At 46.8% G+C, this 19,486-nt stretch overlaps 1 protein-coding gene across 1 annotated transcript in view; it reads right to left on the bottom strand.

Annotated features, from left to right (window-relative positions):
* Window positions 1-19,486, bottom strand: part of KAT6A (lysine acetyltransferase 6A) — a 61,449-nt gene that overhangs the window by 12,441 nt on the left and 29,522 nt on the right. Inside the window, exons 4-11 of the mRNA XM_018561950.1 lie at window positions 17,843-17,958; window positions 16,472-16,553; window positions 15,238-15,373; window positions 14,726-15,012; window positions 12,748-12,854; window positions 10,584-10,699; window positions 9,470-9,611; window positions 5,669-5,830 (exon numbers count right to left, since the gene is read on the bottom strand). Of these exons, the coding sequence (XP_018417452.1) occupies window positions 5,669-5,830; window positions 9,470-9,611; window positions 10,584-10,699; window positions 12,748-12,854; window positions 14,726-15,012; window positions 15,238-15,373; window positions 16,472-16,553; window positions 17,843-17,958 (1,148 nt within the window). The remainder of the gene's footprint in view (window positions 1-5,668; window positions 5,831-9,469; window positions 9,612-10,583; window positions 10,700-12,747; window positions 12,855-14,725; window positions 15,013-15,237; window positions 15,374-16,471; window positions 16,554-17,842; window positions 17,959-19,486) is intronic.

Here is a 19,486-nt window from a genome sequence, read left to right on the forward strand (position 1 = left end):
AACTATGGGGTCAGTGTTTTTCCCCATAGTTCTCCTTAGGGTAACGGGAGGACACAAACTAGCGCCCTCCAGTTACCCTAAGCTCAGTATACCGCGAGCTACAGCTCGCGGTATACTGAGACGCCGCAGCCGGAGTGGATCCCGACTTAGACGACGGGATTCGCCCAGCTGCGCGAGTGACAGCTGGCTCTGCCTATCTAGAGGCAGAGAGCCGTGACAGGATCGAGAGGTGAGCAAACCCGGTATGTGTTCCCTCACCTCCCGATCTACTGAGCCGACCTGTGACAGTCTCATTGTCACAGGTCGGCTAGAACTATGAGGTGAGTGAAAAGTTCTCCTTTGTCGCGCGATTTGCATTTTGCGCGATATCGCGCAAATGCTTGCATTGAAAAGCATTGAATCGCGGCAAAATCCGCTCCAAAAAGGGTCCTGCTGTAGCGACGCAGGACCCTTTGCCCCCATTGCCATGCATTGGAGAGCGATATCGCGCGGTAAATAGCCGCAATATCGCGGGAATTACCGTGCGATAAATCGCTCAGTGTGAACGGGGCCTCAGGGTTCCCTATCCTTAGGAGGAGCTGCGCAGGGTGTGTAGGTCGTTTGTGGAATATATGACTTAGGAGAAATTCTGTTATCCAGCTGTCGCAAGTGCCCGAGAACTCATCATCACTTTTAAACTTTGTCAGGATGGCTTTATCCCCCACAGCATATACATACATTCATCATGCGCCTCTGCTGCTCTAAAAGGAAATATAGCCCTTCGTATGCTCAAGTCAAATAAGCCAGAGGTTACATGCGGCTGTCTTACCAAACATCCATGTGACATGACCGAGTCAATTACTTACAACCTGAAAGGCTACATGGAATGCCTCGTCTGCCAAAGGGTATTTCTATTGCCCAAATAAAAGGTGCATATGTGGCGCTGAGAGACCCGATGCAAAAGCAAACTTGTTGCTTTGATCTGCATGAGCCAATCACAATCACTTTAAAGTGGAACTGAACTCAGAAAAAATTGCAAGCAGGCAGTTTTTGGAGGAGACTTTGCATGCGTCTTCTGCAGCAGCAGCAGGGAGATGCGAACTGGCGGTGCAGGGGACTTACAACTTAGGTTCTGATGAAGGGGGCGTGCCCCTGAAACGCGTAGACCTTTTTAAAACATACGGGAGCAGAGGACGCTGATTTGGAGATCCCCTCTGACTTCCCCTGCTGGAGATTTTATATTTTATCGTTTCCTTTTACGCTTATGATCATTGGCTTTCGTGTAAGTACATTTTCACTTGCGTGTTGTACTCATCAAATAAAAGTTTTATACTATGGAGGCGCTCTGCGTTGCTTTTGTTTCCCAGACTTACAAAGTGTAGGAACGCACTGAAAAGATGGGGACGTGCAGGTATGCATCCTCGATGTCCACAGAAGCTAGAAAGTCTTCCTGGTGAAGAAAGGCGATGACAGGCCTGGTGAATTTCATGCGGAATCTCAAAGCTCAAATGAAGACATTTAGTGCTTTGAGACCGAAGATGGAGCGGATACTCCCTTTGGGTTTGGGATCTATGTATAGCTGAAACCATAACATCACCGGAACTAGGATATCCAGAAGACCCGAGAGGGCTTGATGGGTCACATAGGGAGGCTGGAGGGGAGTAACCAAGGTTGATGACAAAGTGAAACTCCAGCTTGTAGCCCCTGGAGACCACCTCCCACATCCGAGATGCAAGCTGTCTAAGTGTCTGCAAATGTTAAACATGCCAACACTTTGGTAAGTGGGGTACACCTTAATGCAGAGAAAGGTTTGTCTGAGGGTTTCGCAGACATGGAGACCCTGGACCTTGCTGTTAGATTGAGAGAGGTCAGTTTGGACATGGATGTTGTAGAAGTTGCAGGGAAAAAAGGATTTTTCCTAACCCCCAGCTAGGGATGAGCCTTACCAGTCTATGGACTTCCACTAGGGAAGACAGGTGCTCTGGCAACTAGTAGCATCCTTGATAATGGCATTCAGGGTAGATCCAAGGAGATTTTGTCCCTAGAAGGGCATATGCAAATTAGATGCTTTTTAGACTCAAGTATTAGACTAAAGTTCCACAGTATTTCACTTTAACCAAAGTGTTCTTCGCATGTTTACCTACAGGATACCAACGCAGGCTATGACATGGACAACCCCCAGCAGCCTGTCACAACTGTAACATAACGCTACAAATATTTACTGCAAACCTTCTATGACCAAGAGATCAACTGCAGTAGTATCAAGATCCCCTTTAAGGGGCTTTGCCCAAACAGCCACAGTTTGGCATAGCTAGGTCACAGCTTAGTTAGGATGAAGAGTAAGGCCTGCCAGCGAGAACAGAACTCTAGAGAGGGCTTCCAACCACCCATCCTCCAATGGCATTTGAGGTTTCTTCGTTAAGGCAGGGACACAGAGGTATCCACACTTAAAGCAGATCACTTATTTGAGTAGTGCACACTGCATCAAGAGCAGCCATAGTGGTCTCCGATTTTGGGAGTAATGGCAGACGATTGTGACCTCTCAGAGGCAAGCTTGTCCAGCAAGGACTAGAGCAACTCAGAAGCAGTCTCTCAGCAGCTGATGGCTCAGATAGCAGATCAGATACAGAATCTGCAGGGGGAAGGCGCGGGTAGACACTACGGTAAGATTCAGCAAACAATTGGCTTATCTGGACCAAAAAATCCTTGCATGACTGTAGCAAAGCCATCATTCAAAGAGGATAGAGGAGACTGTCACACCCAGCGGAGCTAAGGAAGACTCTCACGGCAGGATAAAGAATAGGAGCAGAATGCAACAGGATTGCAGGCTGCAGATATCAGACACATCAGTGGGCATAATTCAAGCAGCACCAGAGTTGATAGTATAGTGTGAGCTTGAAGCACCCGGTACAGCGGGATTATATCCCCTTGTCTAGGATCAGAATGGTTGCAATTGTGTGGTGGCTAGGCAACTTAAGGCTCAGGGTATGAGGCAAGGCCTCAGCCACTGACAAAACCCAAACAGCTGGTAGCAAGGGAGTCAGATGGCCGGAGGTGACCAAAGCAGGCTAAGACCAAAGATAGGAGTTCAACGTGGCTATCTGTAAGTAGGAGCAGCAGTGAGGAGATGTTCCTCAATACTGAATGGAGGTAAAGAGCCTAGAGCATGTATGTGACAGTCCACCCAATAAATTACTCTGTTCCTCAGTGTTAACCCCTTCTGCAGTGAAAAGCGGGAATCTTAAATTCACCAGGCACCAAAGTTATCAGAACAGAGAATGGAAAGTGCCTTACACGGAACGCAGTGTCCAAAGTAAGGTCCAATTGATAATACGAAACCACCTGCACTCCATACAGCGTACAGACCTTGGATGAAAGGTTGGTGCTTGAAGTGACAACATGGATGGCGCCGTGTTAGATACAATCCATAATAGAAGTCACCAGCACTCGATGATGTGTGCAAGAAGTAAAGCACTTCTTCTATGTCGCCCAGAAGAAGGGACCCTGCGTGGCCTCGAAACGTTGGCTGTATGACGCATGTGACGATTTAATAAAAAGTGCTTTACTTCTTGCACACATCATCGAGTGCTGGTGACTTCTATTATGCAAAGTAAGGTCCAGACACAGCACTCTAGGATCCACAGTTGCAGGGATAGAAAAAGCTCTACCAGCGTCGCAGAGAAAAGCCTTGTATGAAGAAAAAAAAATGTTGAGGAACCAATGGTGCCAGAAAAATAGGATTTTGGTACTCACCGTAAAATCCTTTTCTCTCCGTTCATTGAAGGACACAGGGAACAGATCGGAGATCATGTACTGCAGGTGGCGATATTACCCTACAGTACATGATCTCCGATCTGTTCCCTGTGTCCTTCAATGAACGGGAGAGAAAACAGGTTAGTGTTTTACGCAGCCGAGCTGAAGGAAATAATAGGATTTTTGTACTCACCGTAAAATCCTTTTCTCTCCGTTCATTGAAGGACACAGGCAACAGATCGTAGATCCTGAATGGTAGGGTAATATCGCCACCTGCAGGAGAAGGACGCTAGGCACAAAACTAAAGACCAATTACAGCCTAGGGGCGGCCCCTGCCGGTGGCCAAACCCCCCACCTGCTGACAAGTCTCCAGTATCCTTCAATGAACGGGAGAGAAATGTTCATTCTCCTAGGACACTAGTAAAAAAACTGAGGACCGCTGGTAGTGGAAGGGATTATCCTGGTCTGACCCACAGTTTGTTTGGCAGTGTCCAATCCTCCTGTAGGCAGGAGTATAGCCTGAAGATTAATAATTACTTCCTGTATCCTTCAATAGATGAGAAAGAAACCAAATTTTGGCTCGTCATACAGAGAGGAACCAAATTTTAGCTCGTCATACAGAGAGAAACCAAATTTGGGATCGTCATACACTTTAACAGCAATACATACAGTAGGCATTTTTGTTTTGAACTACCGTGTTTCCCCGAAAATAAGACACTGTCTTATATTTTTTTGGGCTCAAAAAACACACTAGGTCTTATTTTCGGGGTAGGTCTTATTTTTATTTTTTATGTACAACAATCCACACTTATTCATTTAGAAAAGTCTACATGTATTCATGTACAAAAATATGGGGATCAGTTCAATCAGGGGTGCCGTACCTTTCCAAGAGCAATTTGCTAACCAATCGCTGGCCAGAATGAGCGAAGTGCACTTTCACTATCAATTCCTCACAGGCGGAGTGCATTTGGTATCACTCCACCTGTGACAGGAGCCGGCGCTATAGAGGAGGCATCAGCTTATGCGTCTCTGTTCCCTCCGCTGCCGCCTCGCTTCCTCTAGCGCTGGCACCGCTGATTCTCTCCTGCCTCTCCCGCGGCCACCACCGGCCCTGGGGATGGCCACACCTAGGTCTTATTTTCGGGGTAGGTCTTATATTTTAGCAATTCCCAAAAATAGTACTAGGTCTTATTTTCGGGGTAGGTCTTATTTTCGGGGAAACAGGGTAAGCTGTGTTCTTCCTAGGGTGTAATACAGAGGCAGAGGCTCATGTTGATCCTCTAAAATGAGAACTTCTGTGAGTAAATATCATAACCAGATCCTCACCCAATAAAACACACACATGCATCCTGCAAATGACATTAAATCACAGCAATACAGTGGTAGGCGTGGTTTGACGCACAATAGGCCATAATGATACATTTTAATAAGGTCATTGTGACACAAGCACATTGTCATGAGTATTCATAACTCTTCCTAGTCAGCCCTGCCATCTGTATTCATCTAGATAAGAAGCAAATCTCGTATAACCTATTTGTAAAAGAGCAGCTGAATCTTAGGCCCCGTTCACATATAGCGAATTGTCGCGCGATTTCCGCCGCGATATTGCGCATTTTTGCCGCGCGATATCGCGAGAAGTCGCCGGCCAATGTTATTCAATGGAGCTGTCTTAACTCCATGTCGCGCGTCGCTCGTCGCGGTCGCAAGTCGCTTCTACCGGACCCTTTTTTCTGCGGATTTTGCGCGATTTTGCTTTTTTTCTATGGAGCCCGACGGGGAAGGTCGCGCTACCGTCGCTGGATCGTCGCTGGAACGTCGCCCCGAAAGTCGCGCTATCCCGGCCGTGCGGATCCGCTGCAAAAGGTATGTCGCTAGGTGTGAATGGGGTCTAAGGCATTTCTTCCCAAAGACAGGTGTACAGCTGCCATAAGCTCACCTTGGAGAAATAGCCGACCAAATGACAGCCTTTTGCATCGTTCTGTGTCAGCACGTAGAAGAGGAAGGGTTCCACGTCATAATACAAAGTCTTGTGGTCGAGGAAGAGCTTGGCCAGAAGGCAGAGGTTTTGGCAGTAGATCGTGCTGACCTTTCCATCCACCTGGAGAGAGGTTGAAACAAAGACATGAAATCAGCTTTCTTTTTTTTTGCTTTTCTCTACGTGAACATCATTTACCAGAGATCAGCATTTAAAATATACCTGCCAATGGAGAAATATGATCTGTTGTTGTCCTTTTTGGCCTATAAATGGAATTTGCCTGGATGCCTCTCATCTATACTTAGTCTGATTCCACAACTCAAAGTATTGAAGTGAAAGCATTGGCATGAGTATAGAACTAGCATTTTCAATAGGCAATGGCATCCCCAGGACAGATGTCCTTTAAACAGAATGTAGCATGCCTGCATTTAAATGATTGTAGTATTGTAGTAATTGTAGTACATTTTCACAAAATCAGCTTTCTTGAGAAAAGTTTTTTACGTGAAAATGCTCACTATACATAACTTTGTGAAGATGATTTCATTATAATCCAGTACCATGAACAATTTAGATTTCCAGTAGTGCTGCATAGTATGCAGGTTTTCTTAAAGCGGACCTTTATGCCTCATTCACACGAGAAAAGGCCGGCACGTACAGCTCAGTGCTGCGTGTGATTAGTACGCAGCCCCGGCCCTTCTCTATGGGACTATGCGGCTGTACGCCGCCCTACGTTCACCCGCCCTGCACATCCGCGTGGGTGTGCGTACTCGTACGCTGACAGGATGGATCCTGTCTGTGTTCGAGTCAGGACACCCGCACCCATACGCACCTGCACTTGAGGTGAGCGTACGGGGGGCATACGGCCACGTGCTCCCATAGAGAAGGACGGGGGCTGCGTACTAATCACACGCAGCACCTGTCCTTCCCGGGAGCTGCCCAACACGGCCGTGCATGCAGCACTGAGCTGTACGTGCCGGCCTTTTTCGAGTGTGAATGAGGCCTTACCCATATCTTTAAAATAACTACAAAGACACCTTTAGAAATGTTTAGTGATGACAAACTACAATCACATACTTCTAGATAATTGTCAGCTTTGTATTCTCTGCATACCTTATTTCTCTCTTCTTCCCCAGTCTTCTGACAGTGGCAATGTTAACTAAGGGCAGATTACTAGCTCTTTTACTTCCTGGAACTCTGGGCACATGTGACTAGAACACGTGACTATGCACATCATCTCTGGGGAGGAAAATGCCTTTCCTTGAGATTACAGATGAGATTTTCCAGCAATGCTCTGCTGATGACAAGGCAATCCCAGTGTGCATTGCATTGGCAAACTGAAGTCATTTTGCCCTTTCAAAGCAGGAAGTGAATGCTCTGCAAGTGTCAGTATTTCACAATAACAGCATTCTACACCTGACATGTCTATATTATTATTAATCATCCTATATAGAGGGATGCATTGGAAGAATTTGATTTTGAGTGTAAATGTCCGCTTTAGAGCTCTCTGAGACATCAAGGGTATTATAACCCAGAAAAAATTTCATTTATACGACAAGACCATCATAAAGCCAAACAAAAGTGTCACACACCTCCAAAGTTAGAGACTTAAAGGAGAACTATGAGGGGAGTGCTTTTCACTCACCTCATAGTTCTAGCCGACCTGTGACAATGAAACTGTCACAGGTCGGCTCAGTAGATCGGGAGGTGAGCGAACACATATCGGCGTTCGCTCACCTCTCGATCCTGTCACAGCTCTCTGCCGTGACAGGGGAGGGGCTGGATTCCCCTCTCCCCGCTCCGCCAGCGCTGACTGGTGGAACGGACGGGGGAGGGTACAGCTGGCTTTGGCTCTAGATAGGCAGAGCCAGCTGTCACTCACGCAGCTGGGCGGATCCAGACATAATTGTCGGGATCCGCTTCAGCTGCGGCGTCTCAGTATACTGCGAGCAGTAGCTCACGGCATACTGTGGCGTCTCAGTATACCGCGAGCTGATGCTCGTGGTATACTGAGCCTAGGGTGAAGGGAGGATGCTAGTTTGTGTCCTCCCGTTACCCTAAGGAGAACTATGGGGAAAAGCCCTAACCCCATAGTTCTCCTTTAAGAGGCATAAAAGCAATGTATTTTTATTGCCATGTGGACAGCAATACAACAAATACTCTGGAAGAAATCTTATTATTTGAGCCTCTAAGAAATATGCATGCTGATGATGGTGGGCAATTTAAACCATCAGTACCCCTTTTTTTTTTGTAGAGCTGACTTCTAAAGCAAATCTCTGTTTTTCCTTCATTCCCTGGCTGCTCAGTTTAGTGCTGGAAGCTAAGGAAGAGACCCAATAAATCCGGCCATGGAGGAGCACGCTATTCACTGTATGTGACAGCACTGGGCCAATCAGCTCCATCACACAGGGAGTCCGAAGTCCTGTGGAAGTTACAAAGCCAGCAACCAGCACTGCAGCAGAAGGAAGGTAAGGATTTGTTTGCAATAACAGGGAACCCATTGCTTTCCCTGCATGGGCAAAGCACACATTAACTATAAGGTTTATAAGGCAAGTGCATGTCCATCAGGGATGTGCGGTAAGGGGAGGCAGAGCCTCACCTAGAAGTATGGAGGAAAAAGCTGTCAGCTTCATGTCTGAAGCTGATAGCTTTTTCCCCATTCAGATCGGCATCTAACAGGTTATACAGCAGGGACATCCTCCCCGCTGTGTAACCTGTCAGGGAGCCTCAGGGGTAAGGAGCAAGTGAGGGACAGGGAGGCTCCTCCCTTTCACCTCTACACTAGCTTGGGGACGGGTTGGGAGAGAGGCTTCACCAGGTAGGGGGGGGGAGCTTCGGCCAGTGGGGGTGGGGCTTCGGCCGATGGGGGCCGCGGTTGGGGAATGCCTCACCCCGAGCAAGAGGTACTGCACGTCACTGATGTCTATCTGGTCCTATACACACAACACATCTCTCTGATGTAAAGCAGCTGGGTGACCAGCCAGCTTCTCAGTATGAACTAGAATTAAAGCATAATCCATTTTACAGAAGCGTCAAGTGATTCTAAAGTTCTCTCTATATCACAATGGCTGCCTTCAACAGCAGACTGAATAATGAGAATGCTAAACGTTAGCCAATTCCCTGGAAATCTGGGTGGCTGCTTTGCAAAATGTCAAAGTTCTGGTGAGAATTCTCATTTTCTGCTGGTGGTTTGACATGTTTGAAGTTGGCATGTGTGCTGCTGTGGACTGGACATTCCAATTATCACCATTAAAACTACAAATAACTACCTATAGTGGGTATCCAACTTACATCAGATCTTGCATGAAAACAAAAAGGTATTTTACTCCTGCAGGGTCCCTCCCCCCCCGCCTACCAGTGAAATATACACCAAGTGAAAGAACAAAAAGTAATAAAATATTAGAAATGAAAAGAATATTAACCTTACACACTGACTTCCAGGGAGCGTAACCTCACTAGTCCTTTTCCCAGGATCCTGGAAACACTTAGGAGCCCAGATCTTCTGAGACATCGCTCCTGCAGACCGCTGGAGCACATTCTCACAGGATTTGGCCTTCTAAGCATTTACAGGATCCTGGGTGAAGCACCGCTCCAACACAGAGCAGTCTTAAGTCAGGGAGTAACGCAACCTAATTTTTCTTCTTCAACTTCATGTTTTTTTTTTACCTGGGGTTACAAAAGAAGTGAACCTTGCATAAAAAGTGCAAGGCAATACGAAGAGTAGATCTTTCATTTCTCACCGCCCCATTCCTCACTTATACCTACCTCAAACACTGAGAGGTTGTCCTTCCGGTATATCTCGTTGGCAGGCGGGTGGAACCAGCCACATTTTTTCATGTGCTGCTGTAGGATGGTGTGACTTTTCATATAACGGAGGCAGAATTCACAAAGGTACAACTTGGGGAGCCTAAAGCAAACAGAAGTAAAGGAAAAATAAATCAGGAAGGCGACGCTGTTACAGGAACAAGATGGAAAGAACATTTCTGTACAGGATATAAGTATGACAACTGTGAAGTTCCCTTCATTAAATGCCATTCACAATGTATAGAACTCTGCGCGGTGCAAAGTTTCTATCAGCAGCTGCACCACTAAGCAGTGCAGGAAACATTCACCACAGAAAACACTCAGACGGCTTATTCAATGAAACGCCACCAAGGTAAACGCAAAAGGCACCAATAGCAACCAGAATCCACAACGACCTGGTCTGGACTCAGTACATTTCTGAGGGTTATTGTGCTTTGCCTGTTTACATTAACTGAATAGGCAGAAAGCTGTCGCACTAACCTTTGGCATCTTCTGTGTTCAAAGAGTAAGGCGAAAAATAAAAAAAGAGCAATGAGTAAAACTGCATGGACAGGTCAGGACATGATCAGGTGACTACGCTGACCAATGTGTGGTTGTCATTTGCAGGCGAATGTCAAAATCTGCGCTACATGGCAGTACGGGGTGCGGATAGTACACCGGTGGAGGAGAAGGAGCATTCGCTGAATGGTAAGTATAGCAGGGGGGTGGGGGAAGAAGGGGTCATTCCATTTTCCCATATTCACTTGGGAAAGTGAACTTATCCTTTAAATTTGTTTAAATGTAATTGACAACAACTGCACTTTTGTTTCAGCAGTTGCACACACAGACGTAGTGCTTCAGATGCCGGTGAACTACCACCCCTGCCATCCCCTTCTGTGTCTTTAGCGTGACCAGTCCTACAATAAACAGACTGATATCGAGCATCACTACAACTGACTTACATAAAAGTCACAGAGACATGAGTTCCAGAAATATATAAAACACAGGAGACAACTGGAAGAAGAGCCTGGGTCAAACCACCACCAAACAGCAGTTATCATCATCATGCCATTATGGGACTAGAGAATATTCTTACCTTGTGTACTCCTGGGGGTATGGAGACGAGTACCACGTTTGAATTTCGTATTTTCCAAATTCTATGACTGATGGGCAGCGGACTTGTGGGTCAGGGGGACCACTGACACCCACTTTCTGCAATGAAAAAAGCGGAGAGGTTAGATCGGAAGCCAGCAAACTGTTTCATCATCAAACACAGCGATATGCATCATGACTGTTCACAGTAATTACATTTGCTCATTTATTGCCCGTCGAAAACCAGAACTTTGCATGTCATAAAACATGAGCAGGAAGCCGCAGGTTTTATAAACTAGTATGACGGAAAGTGCAAACTAACCTGAGCAATGTGCACGTCCTCCCTGCTTTCTCTCCCCGCACCTTCCTCCAGCTGAATGCCCAAGGTCAGAGTGGTCCCAGGACTCCAATACAGCTGCTTACACATGGCTTCCTGGTATCTGAGCTGGGGGGTCGAGGGCACCCGAGGTGCTTTTCTCACCCCTCCCCTTTTTAATCTTTCTATCCTGATTCTTGTTTGTCTCTTCCTTCCCCTGGGCTCTCTCCTCCCTACTCCCTCCCTCTACAACCCGTGCCTAGGTGACAGCAGCACGCAACTCTCCTGTGGGAATAATCACAGCAGTGAACAGTCACAAGAACACTCCAATTAACCAACTGGATACCAGAGGAGAGCTGACCAGGAAGCCGAGTAGTTGTAATACTGGCAATTAACATGCTATGTGGCTGGAAGGCAGAAACCTACTCATGTAAAACACAAGGGATCAGAAACATGCTGAACTTTGTGCTCCAAAGCAACAACTCGCATATTTTTTTCATTTATGACGGGCATTTATATAGTGCCGACAAATGACACACTGCACATTCACATCAGCCCTAAGGTGTCCGTATAACACACACATACAGGGCCAATTAAGCTGCCAGCATGTCTTTGGAAACTCGAGCACCCGGGGGAAGCCCAAAGCAGCACAGGGAGAACATGCAAAATCCAGAAAGATCATGTCCTGGCCAGGATTGGAACCGAGGACTGCAGTGCTACAAGGCAGAAGTACCACTAGGACATTTCACACCAACACAGAAGCCATCAAGTGTTTGGGTTTTTTTAAAGTGACACTTATATCTTTTTTGCTTTTGATACAGCTATGAAGTGCTTCAACCCTTCCAGTTATTTTTTTCTCTCGTTTGTGCCCTATTGGCAAACAGGAAGAGAGGATATCCCTACAAATTGACAGCAATTCCCTTCTTAGTTGTCACTGGAACAAGTATTCCCATTGGGTCATTTACTCTCAGCCCTTGTTATGGTGACACCTCTAAAATTCTAGTTTTCTCATCACTTTTTTGTACTGTACGGACAATGGACACCAGGACAAGTAGGGTGAATCTACACAGCCCGCAATAAAACTTAACAGGGGCTCTTATACACCTCTACTCCATCATACTTAAAGGAGAACTATGGGGGTCAGGGCTTTTCACCATAGTTCTCCTAAGGGTAACAGGACACAAACTAGCGTCCTCCCGTCACCCAGAGGTCAGTGTACCGCGAGCTACAGCTCACAGTATACTGAGACACCACAGCCGGGAGGGATCCCGACATTACTGCCTGGATCTACCCAGCTCCTTGAGTGACAGCTGGCTGTGGCTGTGCCTATCTAGAGGCAGAGCCAGCTGTACCTGTCCCCGTCCGTTCCGCCAGTCAGCGCTGGAGGATCGGACAGGGGAGGGGGGAATCCCTGCAGGGAGCCGTGAGTGACAGTCTCTGCAGGGACAGGTTCGAGAAGTGAGCGAGCGACGGTATGAGCCGACCTGTGACAGTTTCATTCTCACAGGTCTGCTAGAACTATGAGGCTGAGTGATTTTCACTCGCCTCATAGTTCTCCTTTAATTCACTTTGTTAGCAGCATTGCCCCCGCTTTCCTCCCCCTTCCAGTGAGTCACTTCCCCAAATTTCCTGCTAGGAGCACGCACTAATAAAGTCAGTGTCATTCACTATATTCATGGGGACTACATGTCCCATCATTCATAGCGCCAGCACATAACATTTTCACCAGGTCTATTTTGGAGGAGCTGCCTTGAGAACGCTCGGTTCGTTCCGCTTTGGGATTCTGTGGATAAATCGGCATGGAACATTTCCCCAGGTATTTAATGACTTGGTACCAGAAACAAAGCCTTACCTGCAGTGCCTGCTGCTGAATGTCTTCAAAAAGTTCAATTTCTTTGTCAGAGACCATTCCCAGTCGATCGTCTGTATCTGTTTTGCAATCCCAACCATCTCGATTGTCTGCATTAGAAAAGCCAGAATTGCTTTGTTCACTTCGGCATAAATCAGTGCAATGAGCTACAAAAGTAAGACACTTTGCACTAGCTTTAAGTAGATCAGTTCGCACCCACTAATTTGTTCTCTTTGGACTTCCTTTTAACCTGTAATACACTTTATGTAATAAAAACGAAACAAAGGTAACCCACAGGTCCCACAAACTCGATCATTTGAGCAGATTTGGAAGAAGAAAAAAAAGTAAAAGTAGTCTCACGAAATGCTTAGTTACTCCTGTCCCCCGAGAAGTCAACGTTCATGTAGCTTTTTGTCCCTTCTATGTGGTCAACACTTCTCACCCCCTATCAGTTTTGAGTGACAGCACTTGTTATGAGCAGCAGGCGTGCACCCAAGATAAGCCCATCACTATTCATGCACAGGGAGGCCTGTAGTAATTGGGATAGAGCGCCAACTAGGGATGCACAGATATTTGGTATTTCAGTATCGAGTACGGTACCGGTAATTTTTTTTCGGTACTCGCCGATACCGAATACCAATACTCAAATACTATAAAGACTCACCACCCGGCTTCCCGATTAGCAGGGAAGCTGTCCCCATGCACCCTCGTCACTAGGTGAGGAGAAAGCATGGAACTGGCTTTCTGGCCAATCAGGTAGCTGGGTGCTGCGTCATTACACGGCGCCTGGCTTCCTGATGGGCCAGCTTCCGACCAATCAGGAAGCCGGGCAGCACATCATTACACGCTGCCTGGCTTCCTGAGTGGCCGGGAAGCCGGCTCCATGCTCTCTCGTCACAAGTGTAATGACGCGCTGCCCGGCTTCCTGATACCGGAAGTATCAGGCTAGGCATTGGAGCATTTGGCCGAGTACGAGTACCGGTACATCCGTAGCGCCAACACATACCATGTCTTTGCCCCAGCTTTTCCCCAACCAGCACCACCCTGCTGTTATCAATCACCTCCCTGGTAATAGCAGTCACTGCAAACATAAAAGGTGTACAGGCAGCACTCTAGTCCATTCTACTGCTTGGGGGGGGGGATGCTCTCAGAGGACAATGGGTGCATGCTACAGAGCTCCTAATTTTCCTGGAGGTCATTGCTGGGAGAGAATGACAAGAGGATGAGAGCAAGAGAACAAGACTGACAGCGGGATGTTGGGGAAGAGGAATAATTGTGGGGTGCCTAATTGAATAGAGGTGCCAGGAAAGTGACAGCAGAAGTGCATAACAGAGGGGGTGGCAACTAATAGGCGCTGCTAAACTCCCCCAAAGGAATGGCCACAAATCAGGCTTCATATAGGAGTGGAGCTCACAGCCAAAAAGTACAAGACATAAAGAAATGCTTTTATGCCCACTGGCTTTTCATATTGCCGACAAGCAATCTAATTCCTACCAGGATCAGGCCAAGGGTCAATAAAACAGAACAGGAAGCAAGTTAAGGAAGGGTAAAGCCAATGAGACCCTTACAAGTCATCACAGTACATTGCATTAAGATGGAAACTAGAAAAATGAGCTTTGCGATATATTCTGAGAGCCCAATTGTGGAAGCCTATATTTTAGTTTTAGAAAACACCGAGGTATGTTGGCAAAATCTAAAGTGGACACTGAAAGGAAATCTATACTGAGGGAAATACAGAGGATGCCACTGCTGATCACCTACTTTAAATACTAGTTACCTGACAACTCAGAAGTCCAGATCTCTGTACTTGTTTATGGAAAGTGACTTGGAAAGTATTCCGGATCAGCAAGACAGCCAAGTAGCAGCTAGTAGTAACTAGCATTTTCAGAACAGCAGCCTTCATATTCCTCTCAATACTTATTTCATTCGACCCGTTAACCTACAAGTGAAGGCCCTGGTTTTTCCAGTAATGTTCCCTTACCCCAGTCCGCCTGTCCGGACTTGCGTGGCCCTCTCTTACGTGAACGCTGCAGGGAATAGTCCAATGCTTCCGCTCGTGCCTTGCGTCCATCAGGAGAAGGAGTGAAGAACTTGGTCAAGCCATCGATGAGACCTTTTGTCTTCTTGTTGAAGGGAACAGCAGGACCACAGGCATGTGCGGGTTCAGAGTTCCTGCCATCCTCATCCGATGAAGACGTACACGTTGATAACTTGCGCTTCCTCCCTCTCCCTTGGCTGCCACGACCTTTACCAAACGGGGCTTTAGTCCTAGAAAAGGAGCAAACAGCAAAATGAGTTTGAAAATCGTTTAGAAATAGAAGCCTATGAGTGACAGCTGGTGCCTTGCTTCACTCCCTTGACCTTACGGCTGGCCATTACTAGGATGGGCGCCATTACAGGGAGGTGGGAGGAGAAAGGCAAAGCTGTGGCTTGCTAGCTGATTATGAAATAGAGTGTATACTTCATAGTGAAATGCGTCACTATCCCACTTACGATGCGTTCTGCTTCTTTAAACGATTTTTAGGCCTTCCGATGGGGTTAGTGTAACGTCTGCGGATCTGTGCTGCCTTCTTGTGAAGTAATTTTCGGCCTTTCTTCCGTGGTCGACAGATCTGACATATCCACATGCCTAGAAAAAACAGATTATTGTGAAGATCTTTACTGGAAACAAAAACCTCAAATGTCATGTCGCTGACTCCTACAATGCATCCACTGAAGATCGCCACCCGCTAGAATATCGCCCACAAATACAATTACAGCAGAAGTACAAGTTCAGCTCTTCAGAAGTTATGGACGGCGCTTTCGAGCTAGGTTACTCCTTTGGGACTTAACTCTAAAGTTTAGTCTTCTCATTTCCCTCCTCCTCGCCATGATAATGAAAATATTAAATGAATCCTATTTACATTATCATATCTTATTTTAGAGTCAATGACATCATCACTAGGTCTTTATGCTTCTCTATGCAAGGCCAGCAGATTATGGCTGGTGGGAGAGGCCAACAGGGTGCAGTACATAGCTTCCTACACAGGAAGCTATGGCATTCTCCCACATTTGATGCCGAGCCTCAGTGATTGAGAGAACTGAAACCCAATGAATGAAAAGGGCGGCCCAGGGACTGCCCAGCTGGGAAGGAAAGTGCTAGATGATGCTGGACATTGGATTTGCTGCAGCTTCTAGTGCACATTTGAGAAGCTCACAGTGAAATCAGAGTAAGCAATTTCAGTCCAGGAGAGGAACCTGCACAACTGTGCAAGACTAAGCGCCCTGTTCACACCATCTAGTACATTCATCACGCAGTCCGGTGGGATGAACACACACTAGATCATATAAACAAAGCCACCCTACGTTGTGGGGCGTGGTGGGCCCCCTCCCGCCCCCGATACGCAGGGAGGCTTTGTTTATGCGATCCAGTGCGTTCACCCCACTGGACTGTGTGATGAACGCACTGGATGGTGTGAACAGGCTCTGAAGGGAAGGCTGGGATTCAGCTTTAATACCCGTCTGGGAGGGAGCACATGCACCTCTTCCCCATGCCAAAAAGTTCAGAGTAGTTGCACATGTATATACTATACAGTGGATACAGCGTAATGCAGTGAAGGTAAAAATGTATTATTCTGACATAAGGCTCTACTGATCAAGAATAGCATGCTTAACCAGGACAAGAAATGAGGGAAGGACTGGCACCACCAGAAGAGTGGACGTAATGAAACAACATGAGGGCACTCACCTTTTGGCATTCGTGTAAGGGGCGGCTCGCAGCACTCCATGTGAAACCCACGGTCACACGAATCACAAAATAACATATTGTCCTGAAATGAAAGGTATAAACATCAGAACACAGCAGCCTAAAGCACCACAAAACAGTTTAAGCATGGCGAACACTTTTTTTTTACAGCCCCTTTACTTCAGACCTGGCCTCTAATTCTCTGCACGGACATGATGGTGACTCCCGGAAGAGCTGGGAGCACGAAATCCTACAAAGATGTACTACAGCCCATTGCATGGGATTTCAAGCTCCCATCTCTGCGGGAAGGCACGGTGATATCAGTCATGCCTCCCAGAAGTGTCAGGGGCAGGGGCCAAAATAAGATTTTTTTTTTTCTTTTTTGAGGGGAGAGAGGAAAGAACAGTTTGTTTATAAATGGTTTTGTAAAGTCATCAGTGTTGGGGAGGGAGGGGGGTTTGAAGGGGACCGCCTTCCATGGAAAATCCACTTTAACCCCTTCATGACTGAGGCCCTTTTTTCCATTTTTGCACCCATGTTATATTCCACATTTTAGGCCTGAAAATGACGTAAAACCCCCCAACATAATTATTTCATTTTAATTTTAAAAACTGTTTTTTTTTTTTTTTTTCTTTACTTTGACTGCTATCACATGGGGGGGCTTGCAAGCCCCCCCATGTAATAGCAGATGGTGGTGACAGGTCCTCTTTAAGGTGATGCTGGGGGTCCAAAAGACCCTCAGTGTCACCTTTACACTGGAAATAAGCTATTGAAGTGCAGATCGCACTTCAATAGCTTATAGCTGGGCTGCAGGAGCCCAGAACTGACAGCCCAGGGACCGGAAGTGATGCAATCTGCATCGCTCCCGGTCCCATAGAACGGGGAGGGGATCGATGAACGGAAGTTCGTCGACCTCCTCCCCAGCTCCCCGCGGACACAAAGATCGCCGGTCCCGGGCCCGTAGGAGGGGCAACGGAGCCCGGGAAGCACGGCGGGGGTGTCCGGCGGGGGGGGGCGGCCCCTTCTTCGGGACGCAGAAGCGATCTGGCGACAGGTAAGTCGCCAGGATCGCTTCTGTTGTAAAGCCGACAGTCGGCTCTACAAGTTTAAACAGAGTCCCGGCGGCAAAAGTCGCCGGGAGTCTGTTTAAACAGCCCCGATGCTGGCGACGTACACTGTACGTCGTCAGTCACGAAGGGGTTAAACACTTAATTTGACAGCGGTGATAAACCAGTTGCCAGGTTTTCCTAGTTCACTCTCCTTCCTTCAATTCTTTAAAGCACCCAAGAGAGATGCGGCTGAGGTTAAAGTCACCATGGTCACACTGAAGCTTGATTTGGTTATCGGATATTATTTAGCAATCTGAAGACTTACAGCATTTTTGCCCTGGTCACGGCACGAACTGCAGGTCTTGCACTCTATACACTGCCAGCGGAGGGCTTTAACACGTACGGTGAGCTCAGGAGAGAACTTGAGACAGGACGGGTGACCTAAAGACAGGAGGAAAAAAAAAGTCAAATTCCTCTTTAGTAACAAGTCAAAACAAGTCACAGCTGGTAAGAGAAGACTTCAAATCCCAAATTCAGTTTAGAACAAAACAAGGAACACGTTTTATTCCACCAACGAAGTTGCAAACAAAATGCGATGAAGGGAAAAAGGACCCGGCCGCCACACGATCATTTTATTCACATTTGTATTGTCAGGAATGACAAGAAACAAGTCACATGAAGGTGCACAGGGGGGCAACTTGCAGGATTTTTAGACCCTTCAGAAATGTGTTACAGCTTATGTGTCCTGCTTCCTGAACTCTGGCTAATGAAGGGATTATTAAAGTTAGGGATGCACCAAAATTTCGGCCAAAATGGTGCTATGGCCAAAATGCAGATGCAACCCTAAGCTTCTCTTCTCAGTGCTGGGCCCCAGTCTATGTCCCTTCTGATCTCCCCTGCCTGTTGCCTGCGACTTGAGGGGACACAAAGCCGATTCAGCTGCTGGCACCCAGCGGGGAGGAAGGACACTATGAGGAGGCCAAGCGGGGCAGTGCAGGGGAGAGCTTGGCCCCTCGGCCTCCTGTGACAGCCAAAGGAGTCAGGATGGAGAGCGGAGTACAAGCGCTCAGTACTGATCGCTGAGTGTTTGTAAATAACTGAGGACATAGTTGGCTTACTGTGTCCCCAGTTATGAATGAACAGGAAGTGTTCTACATCACTTCCTGTTCATTCGTGATTGTGGACATAGTAACTGATACCATCTCCTTAGTTTATGAATGGAAAAGGAGCACTCAGTATAGAGGCTTCCTGTTCATTCATAACAGGGGCTGCAGAAAAAGAGATTTAGGACTCTGTGTCCTCAATCTTTTTCTATGTTAAAAGGGAAATATCAGCAGTCTGTTTAGTAGACCCCTAATATTTTTCCCAAGAGTCCTCAACAGTAAAGTAAATACTTATATATCTATATATATTCGGTTTCGTCCTGACAATTTTTTTTTTTATTTCGGTCTAAAAATTTAATTGTGGTGCATCCCTAGTTACTGTATATCCACTGCCTAACCTTATTGTCCAAGCCTCTCATGTCACAGCTCATTTTTTTTCTACAGCTGCAGTTAGAGAAAAAGAAAAGTGCCATAAGCTGTCCCCCTTTACATTGTAAAGAAACTTTGACCAATGCTAAAAAGATCATACCGCCCAGGAATAAATAATTGGGAACTATAGGATGACCAGACCAAATTGTGAAATGGTATCCCCTGAAATACATCTAAGGTTTGATAAACACATAATGGGTAGGAAAGGAAAGAGATCTATAGTACAGTAATAGTCATGAGACTATCTCCTCACTTTATAACAGTTTCCATTTAAAAACTGCAGCATACCAAATACCAGATGGTGGACCAGGAGCTCCAGACAGAACCTGCTCACCTTATTGTAGGGTGGGAGGGGGAGTGGCGGTCCACTGATGTGAATAGCACCGCAGCCACGCCCTCCGGCCGCAATGTGATCGGCCGCACGGGACCGCAAGGCA

Source organism: Nanorana parkeri, unplaced genomic scaffold, assembly GCF_000935625.1.
Source record: "Nanorana parkeri isolate BGI_ZX_2015 unplaced genomic scaffold, ASM93562v1 scaffold551, whole genome shotgun sequence".
Classification (NCBI taxonomy): Eukaryota; Metazoa; Chordata; class Amphibia; order Anura; family Dicroglossidae; genus Nanorana; species Nanorana parkeri.